General features: G+C 49.7%; 1 protein-coding gene across 2 annotated transcripts; it reads right to left on the reverse strand.

The window, feature by feature from the left end:
* Positions 1-1,420: 1,420 nt before the first annotated feature.
* ZNF575 (zinc finger protein 575) lies at positions 1,421-5,914 on the reverse strand. Of its 2 annotated transcripts, XM_045531550.1 has the most exons (4): positions 5,721-5,914; positions 5,398-5,507; positions 4,807-4,905; positions 1,421-4,298 (listed from the first exon to the last, which is right to left on the reverse strand). In XM_045531550.1, the coding sequence occupies exons 3-4, from the start codon at positions 4,886-4,888 to the stop codon at positions 3,640-3,642; spliced, it is 741 nt and encodes a 246-aa protein (XP_045387506.1). In that variant the 5' UTR covers positions 4,889-4,905; positions 5,398-5,507; positions 5,721-5,914; the 3' UTR covers positions 1,421-3,639. The 2 variants fall into 2 exon arrangements, with proteins under 2 accessions (XP_045387506.1, XP_045387507.1); XM_045531551.1 differs by lacking the exons at positions 5,398-5,507; positions 5,721-5,914 and having other exon boundaries at positions 4,801-4,900.
* Positions 5,915-9,121: the final 3,207 nt, after the last annotated feature.

The following is a 9,121-nucleotide window of genomic DNA, read 5'->3' on the forward strand; positions in this document are numbered from 1 at the left end:
AGAGGGTGAGTGTGCAATGCAGCCTTAGGCAGTGGGAAGTGCCACGAGAGCAGGGAAAGCAGAACAGTGTGATGGGGCAGTGGCAGGGTTGGGGTAGTTTAGACAGGGTGGTTGGGGAAGGCCTCTCTGAGGACTTCCCCTCTGCAGGGACCTGGGAGAAGTAAGGGAATACCTGGGAGAGCCCTTCCAGGCAGAAGGAAAGCAAGTACAAAGACCCCGAGGCAGGAGCAGGTCTGACGTGTTCAAGGAGGAGCAGAGCATCAGGCTATGAAGAGATCCAGGATCCACCTGGACTCAGCCACTGCCCCATGGTTTGGTTTCAGGGAAATCCCACCTCTCCTGGCTTCATTTCTCCAATCTGTACAAGGTAAGGTTGGAGCAGACCAATACCTCACACATCAGTTTGTGTCCTTTGCTGGTGGTGTGGTTGCTTTGAAGGGACTCCCCCAGGGCAGCTTTCTATATAAACATAGATAGAAGCAGCACTGCCAGGTTTGGAGGAGAGTAGAATCCTTACCCGTCCCTGAAACTTCCCCACAAGGCCTTACCGAGTAGGTTGCAGTACAGCAGCCTGCTGACTTCCATTGCCCGCTCGATTCTACCTCTTACACTGGATGCTTTCTACAAACAATCTCATTTCATCCTCCACAACTTTCCTATCTCAGCTCTAACATTACTACCTTAAGAAGGCCTTTCCTGACCTCCTCTGTATAATAGGATATTTTCTTACAATATATCTCCTCCATCATAGTCATAACTTTATATTTGTTTATGGTCAAATTTACCTGTCTTTTCATCTGTGATTTATACTTTTTTTTTGGTCTCTTAAGGATACTTTCTCTTCTTCTGAGGTTACTGAGATTATTTTCCTTTATTTCCATCTAAATGTTTTAGAGTTTTGCTCTCTTCAAGCTTATTTATTTATTTATTTATTTACTTACTTTTTTTTTTGAGACCGGGTCTTTTTTTTTTGATACAGAGTCTCACTCTGTTGTCCAGGCTAGAGTGCCGTGGCGTCAGCCTAGCTCACAGCAACCTCAAACTCCTGGGCTCAAGCAATCCTCCTGCCTCAGCCTCCCGAGTAGCTGGGACTACAGACATGCGCCACCATGCCCAGCTAATTTATTTTTATATATATATGTGTGTGTGTGTGTGTATATATATATAGTCCATATAATTTCTTTCTATTTTTAGTAGAGACGGGGTCTCGCTCTTGCTCAGGTTGGTCTCAAACTCCTGAGCTCAAACGATCCACCTGCCTCGGCCTCCCAGAGTGCTAGGATTACAGGCGTGAGCCACCGTGCCCGGCTGAGACGGGGTCTTGCTCTGTTGCCCAGGCTAGAATGCAATGGTGCAGTCATAGCTCACTGCAGCCTTGACCTCCTGTGCTCAAATGATCCTCCTGTCTTGGCCTTCCAAAGTACTGGAATTACAGGCATGAGCCACTGTGCCTGGCTGCTCTTCAAATTTAGATCTTAAATCACCAAAAATTTATTTTTTATGTGTGGTGTGAGATAGGGATCTGTATTAGTTTCCTATTGCTGCTATAACAAATCACCATAAGCTTAATGGCTTTTACCAACACAAATTTATTTTATAATAGTTCTGGAGGTCAGTAGTCCAAAATCAGCCTCAGTGGGCTAAAATCAAGGTGTCTGTAGGGCTGCAGTCCTTCTGGAGGCTTTAAGGAAGAATCCATTTCCTTGCCTTTTCTAGCTTCTAGAGGCTGCTCAAATTCCTCGACATGGGGCCTTACATCACTCTAATCTCGGCTTTCACCATCACATCTTCTCTGACTCCTCTGCTTCCCTCTTTCCCCTATAAGGACCCTTGTGATTACATTGGGCCTACCTGAGTAATCAGGATAATCTCCCCATCTCAAGACAAGATCCTTAATCACATCTGCAAAGTCCCTTCTGCCACATGTAAACTAACCTACAGGTTCTGGGGATTAGAATGTGAACATCTGTGGGGGACTATTATTCTGTCCATCATGGGATTCAATTTATTTTCTTTTCCAAATCTCTCAGCCCCATTTATCAATTAGTCTGTCTGTTCCCCACTCATCCACCTCAAGGGTCTACAAACTATTAGCCCATAGGCAAAATCCAGCCCACCTACAGTTTTTATAAATAAAGTTTTATTGGAACATAGCCACACTCATTTATGTATTGTAATGTGTGTGGCTGCTTTTCTGCTACAGTGGCAGAGCTAAATAATTGTGGCAGACACTGTACAGCCTGCAAAACCTAAAAACATGCACTCATGCCCCTTGACTTACAATGGGGTTACATCCTGATAAACCCATCATGAAGCTGAAAAATTGTAATTTGGGGACTGTCTGTACTATTTGGCCCTTTACAGAAAAAGTTTGCCACCCCCTGATCTACAAACAGTTTGTCATATGTCATATGTCAATATAAATACGGGTCTGTTTCTGAGCTCTCAGTCTATTCCATTGGCCTGTTCCCAAGCCAACACCACAAATTTCACTACTATAGCTTTGTATTAATTCTTGTGTCTGTGGGGGAGAGAGCCTCCCCTACTTGTTATTCTAAATGGACTTGGCACTTGGCTGCTGCTGTTTTTTTTTTTTTTAAGTGTGCACTTTCTTCACTAAACCAGGTCTCTCTTAATTAATGTGCCACTAACATTTCATGCAGGGCCCAGCACACAGTAGGTGGTTAATACATATCTGTGGAACAAAGAGCAGTCCAATGTTCGTTCATTCATCCTTAGTTTATAGTGGGAGAAACAGGTGGCCAAGGGGAACTAGCTGCCCAAGGTAATGCTTTTGCCCCCTTACAAATGCCTTGTAACACCCCCATTTTATAGCTAAGGCATCTGAGTCTGGAGAAGTGACAAAGCTTGGCCAACACCCTGGCACTCATAAGAAGTGGGTCAGGAATGGCTCTGAAGCTTGGGCTTTTAAATGTTTTTATACTGCCAGTGGTATATATACCCTTTGTTCTTGCTTTTATCACCTAGTGTATCTTGGGAATCTTTCCACATCAGTACATATATAGTGCTTTTTCCCTACAGCTACATAGTCCATTCCATGGCTATATTATAATTCATGAATTAGTCTCCTATTAATGGACACTTCAGTTGTTTCCAATCTTTGGCCACAACCATCACACTGCAGTGAACATCCTTGCCTTTATGCCTTTTCACGTGTGAGTTTATAGAATAAATTCCTGCAAGTGGAATGGTTGAAACAAGCATGTGTATATTTAAACTTTTTAGATGAAGTCATATGGCCAAAGTGGAGACACCAATTTAAACTTTCGACAACAATAAGGAGAGAGCCTGTTTGTCCACAATCCTCACCAACCCAGGATGCTAGCAGACCTTTGCCATATAAGTGGGTGGGGAGAACCAGAGCTAGCGCTGTCAAACCACAGCTCCAGAGCCATCATTTGGGACCCAGTGCTAAAACTCTGTGGCTGACACCTTCCCCTCCCCAAAGCAGGTGAGCAAAGAGTTCCTCGGGCTTCTAAATTTGAGCCCAGTATAAATGGCCGGTTTCTCCTTGCCAGCTGTCTGGTACAGGCAAGCTCACGTAGCCGGGCTCAGAAATCCCACCTCGTTATTGACCAAAGCTGGCGACAGAGGGGGCTAGTGAGCCAACGCGACAGCTCACTCTCTCTCCCCCTGGCCCTCCGCCTGGTGGTGGCTGCGTTGATGCAGGAGCAGGAGGCGTCTCTGGCCAAAGGCCTGGCCACAGCTGGAGCATTGGTGCCGGGCTGTGGCCTGGCTGCCCGGAGCTGTGGGGGGGTCATGACAGAGGCGATGGGCGGCCAGCTTGGAGGGAAATGAGAAAGCCTTGGGGCAGTGCGGGCAAGGGTAGGGGCGGGCGTCCGTGGCGTGGTGCGTGTGGCGGTGGGCTGCCAGCTTGGAAGGGTAGCAGAAGGACTTGGGGCAGTCAGGGCACGGGTAGGGGCGGGTGGGCGCGTGGGTCCAGAGGTGAGCCGCCAGCTTGGAGCGGTGGCCAAAGGCCTTCGGGCAGTGTGGGCACGGGTGCGGGCGGGCGCCGCTGTGCGTGAGGCGGTGGGCTGCCAGCTTGGAGGGGTAGGAGAAGGCCTTGGGGCATTCGGGGCACGGGTGGGGTCGGGCGCCGCCGTGTGCTAGCCGGTGCGTGGCCAGCTTGGACGGGTACGAGAAGGCCTTGTCACAGTCGGGGCAGCGGTGCGGGCGCTGGGGCGGAGGCCGCCGGCGGGGCCGGGAAGGCGCGCCCCCTGACGCGATGGGCCCTGGAGCCGACTGGCTGGGCTTCTGCGGTGGGCCCTGGTGGGGAACTGGGGGACAGGAGGGCTGGTGGGCTCCAGGAAGCAGCCAACGCCCCGGGCCTAGGTCAGGCTCTGCCGCCACCTTGATATTCAATGGGCCCCTCAAAGTGTATCTGGGCACCTCAAGTGTCATACTGAGATTCCCCAAATGGCATGTTTCTGCTCCGCCTCCCCCCATGTATCATCCTGAGAGGCTCCAAAGGGTTACCTTCCTGGATCCCCAAAGCGACTAAGGCTTCCTCAAAGCCAAGGTATCTGTTTCTAGTATATTCCCAGTGATCACCTTGAAATCCCACGTTATCCCCGTCTCTTCTGTAATTTCTTGAGCCCCAGCAAATGATCCCTGAGGGTCCCTCAAAGCCAAATGGGAGGATTCCCCAGAACGTCGCATTTGGGTATCCCAAATGGTCATCACCCAGGGCCCTCAAACTTTCACCCTGAGATTCCCCCAAAGTGTGATTCTCTTAGCCCCTATTCCCAGAGAATGCTCCCTACTCACAGGCGGCGCCACTCTCACCTCCTCCTTTGGTCACCGGTTCCTTGCCAGTGGAACTAGGATCAGTGGTCCTGGCCGGGGACTCTGCGCCCCTCTCCAGCATCTTGCTGGCACAGGAACCTAGGGGCAGGGAATGGGGCGGGCATGACGCCGGTTATTACCAAGCTGGTGGGGATAGGGATGCAGGGCCTGAAATCAGGGGTCAGTCTGTTTAGGAGCGGGATCCATGTACGTCTGGGATCCTAAGGCGAGAGCAGGCGGAGCAGGAAGGAGGAGCCTAAGAACGCGCTGGGCAGGGCTATGCAAATCAAAACCCAGGGTTGGAGCCTTTGAGCAGAGTAGGCGGGGCCGCTACAACTCAAACCCAGCAGCCGTCCAGAGCGCGCAGCGGGCGGCACGTATCTCCGGAGTGGGCGGGGCCTTCCCCACCATACCCTCCCGGCCGCGGTAAGATAGTGGGCGGGGCTATGCAAATAGAACAAAAGTCGGTTGCTCCGCAACTCAGACCCGGGGCGGGGCCTTCAAGCGGAGTGGGCGCGTTTTTGCCACTGTCCCAGGGGAGGGGCCCGTGAGCACAGTGGGCGGGATTTCACGTCGAAGAGGTAGCTTTACCCGGGTTTTTGGCTCAGTCTCAGTCCACTAACGTCGCGTCAACTGCGTCCTTCTCGCCGCTAAATTTCATCCCGGCGTGGAGTTGGGGCTGTGGAACACAGGGAGGAGACCTGGAGGAAGACATGGAAAGAACGTGCCATGTGTTGTGATCCAGAGACCCCCTAATGGATTTTTCCCCAAGCGTCCGCGACTCAATGCACCCCTCGGAGTCATGGCATTCGGGCACCAGTGCACAGTACCTCCCCAACCTAGGCGTGCAGACCTTAAACGATCCCCCTCCAGGAGATCCTGGCATGCAGCTCCCAATCCAGTCCGCCCCTCACCTGCAGGACGGCTCCTCCCCGGGGGCGGGGCTCCGGACCCCTCCCGCCGCGGTCGCAGCCGCGGCCACCGCTACCGCCGCCGCTGAGCTGTCTTCGTACCCGGCAGAGCTGCACCGCCCGGCGCGCGCCCGGCGGCGGAGGAGGGGAAGGGAGGGCAAGGAGCGCGCGCGAGCTGCTCGGCCCAGCCTCATTTCCATCCCTTCCTCCCACGCCGGGCCGGAGGGGGCGTCAGTACGCATGCTCAGTCGCGGCGAGCCAGGGCTGCGGAAGGGGAAGATGGAAACGAAGGAGGCGCTGGGTGCGCTGGACAGGCAAGTTGGACGGCGAAGCTACCAGACGAAGGGCCGCAGCAAAGTGTACAGTTGGTTTCGGGGCCTATGGTGGCTGACTGGTGTTAAGCACTTGCAAGATTAACATGGACAAACTGCGTTCGGAGATCAATGAGACAGCTCCCAGCATATGCACCCTTCTTGTTCTATAGCCCTCTTATTTTTGAGAATTCCCCTGGGAGTCTGAGTTCCACCTCCGGAAGCAGTTTTCAGAGCGCGCTGCCCATTCCACCCCTCGAGGCGTTTGGAAAAAGTCTGGCCATTTCTTTGAGAGAGGGCGGGGGCGGGACTCTGAGCTCAGAGCGAGCTGGTGTCCAGGAAAAGGCACGTTATTTGCATAGCGCCCGGCACACTTCGCCATTGAGTGATTCAAGATTCTCAGCCACCTCCCCTCTACCTCCCTCTTGGGAATCCAGGCGGTCCCGAGGTGCCCAGAGCCATCTCCTGGTGCCAGGCCCGGGATGGCATGCAGCTTGGCATTCTTCCCAGGCAGTGACTGCACTTTCCTGCCCAGTGCCAGAATGACCGTGAAGTGCCCATAAAAGTCCTCCGCTTGGATGGGTCTCCGGTGTAATAACCTACAAGGTCTGGCCATCTCTGGGAGCCGTGGACTCTGGAGCCAGATTGCCTGGGTAACTGGTTTGGAATCTTGGCTCCGCCACTTTCTAGTTGTGTGACCTTGGGCAAGTCATTTCATTTTTCTGGGCCTCTGTTTCTTCATCTATAAAATGGAGTTGTTAGGATTAAATACGATAATCAATGTAAAGTGTTTAGAATAGAAAGTTCCTAGAGTGCTCAATAAATGTTATCAATATACTTTTTGTTTTTATTGTGCATTAAACTAGGCCCAATGGGGTCAAGGTTGTTCTGGGAACAAGTGCACAGACCTCAAGGTGGGCAAGACCATGCTGTGTCCAGGGGATCTCTCCTGCTATGTCATACCATGCTCCAGACTCTGGCCTTCCTTACAGTTCTTGTACGTGCCATGGTCAGTTCTACCTTAGGATCTTTGCACTAGCTGTTCCCTCTATTTCCCAAAGCCCTTCTTCCATCTCTTTTCTCGCCTGATTTCCCCCTCAGGTCTCAGTTCAAATATTAGCACAGCAGACATCTCCATTCCTCTGTGTCTCTTCTCTCTTGCATGCACTAACACTATATACCTGTCTTCTAGAATGCATGCTTCTTAAGATGGACACCTTATCTATCTTGTTCATCTCTCTGTCCCCAGCATCCAGGACAGGGGTTAGCACACAGTAGGTGTTCAACAAATCTGTGTGGAATAAATATTTGAAAGAATTAACAGCCAGAAGCCCTCCGTAATGGGAAGATAGAACAATGGAGAGAAGAATGTAGAACTTGAGGTCAAGGAACTTGCTTGCGAAGGGGCCTAAGCTGAATGAGAAACCAGGAGAAGGTTTTAAATGCAGGAGTAACATGAACTAGTTTGGGTTTCATATACTTTTTTTTAAACTATATTTTTAAATTATGGAAAATTTCAAACATACAGAAAGGAGAGGAAAGGGGGAGTATAACTAACTCCGTACACCCATCACCCAGGTTCAGCCTGGCCAGTCTTGTTTCATTATCCCCCGAGTACTCCTTTTTCAGCCCCTTGGATTATTTTGAAGCAAATCCCAGACTTCCATCCAGAAACACCTCAGTCTGTGTCTCTAAAAGATAAAGACCCTCTCTCTTTAAAACAACAACAACAACAACAACAACAAAAAACCCATAGCCACAATACCATTTTCACACCATTAAAAATTTATAATCATTTTTTCATGTTATCACATACTCCATCAGTGTTCACATTTCCCCAACTGTTCCATTAGTATCATTTCCCCCCTTTTCCAAGCACAGTGTTTTATTTTATTTCAAACATACAGAGAGGTAGAATAATAAAATTGTTCTCTGCATGGGTAATAGAATTGACCAGCATCAACAATTGTTCACTCATCGCTAGTGTTGTTTCGTTTAGCCCCACTCACTCCTCCCAAATGATTCTGAAGTTAAATGTCAGATGTCATATCCCATAAATATATTTTTATTGCATTTAGTTTGTTTGAATCAGACTCTAAACAAGCTCCACACATTGCATTTGTTTGCTGTGGCTCCTCAGTCTCTTTTATATTGACATTTTAAAGGGCTCACTCTGGTTGCTGCATGGAAAATGAACTGTAAAAGCAGGCAGAGTAGGAGCCAGAAGACCAGTGAGGCCACTGTTTATATATTCATTCCAATATCAATTGCTAGCATTTATTGAGCATTTGCTATATGCCAGAAACTGTCCTTATACGCGTTAATTTGTTTAATCCCCACTGCAACTTTTTAAGAGGAGGTGCTACTGTTATCCTGGTACAGAACAGAAAAATGAGACGGAAGGTCTCAAATGAAGGTCTCATTTTCAACAGAAAAAAGGAGAAGGTCACCTGCCCAAGGCCACATAGCCAGGCCCCAGCCAGGAAGTAGCAGAGCCAGGATTTGAACTCCTCAGCCTGGCCTTGGAGTTCAGACAATTTGCATTTACACTTTGCTATCTCTTGACTGGGGCAGAGGTTAACTCAGATAGGTCTCAGTAATAAATTGGGTGGAGGTGGCAACGGTGGAAAACAAGTCAAGGATAGTGATGAAATAATCACAGACAACTCCCATCGAGAGCCTAGTCTGTGGCAGGAGCTCTCCCAAACTCTACGTGTGCACTTATTGGACTTTCACGAAGGAGGGAAGAACTATTTTCAACTTCATTTTGCAGATGAGAAAATTGAAACCCAGAAGAATTTAAGTTTTCAGCCCAAGGTCATACAACTGAGAAGGGTGAAGCCGAGGTTTCTAACTCTTAGGACATTTCACAGCTGAGCCTACAACCCCCCCCCCCCCGGGTGTGCCTTCAAGGGACAAAGCCACAGAGTGGGATGTCCTAGTCTCACTACTGATAGGATTCCAAAGAGCAAACTTTCAGACAGCTCATGACTTTATTTATGTATGTATGTATGAATTTATTTTTGCCCTCTCAGCCCAGCTTTTCCAGACTCTGGGAAGAACTAGGAAACACAGTCCATGACTTTAGACAAC

Source organism: Lemur catta, chromosome 19, assembly GCF_020740605.2.
Source record: "Lemur catta isolate mLemCat1 chromosome 19, mLemCat1.pri, whole genome shotgun sequence".
Classification (NCBI taxonomy): domain Eukaryota; kingdom Metazoa; phylum Chordata; class Mammalia; order Primates; family Lemuridae; genus Lemur; species Lemur catta.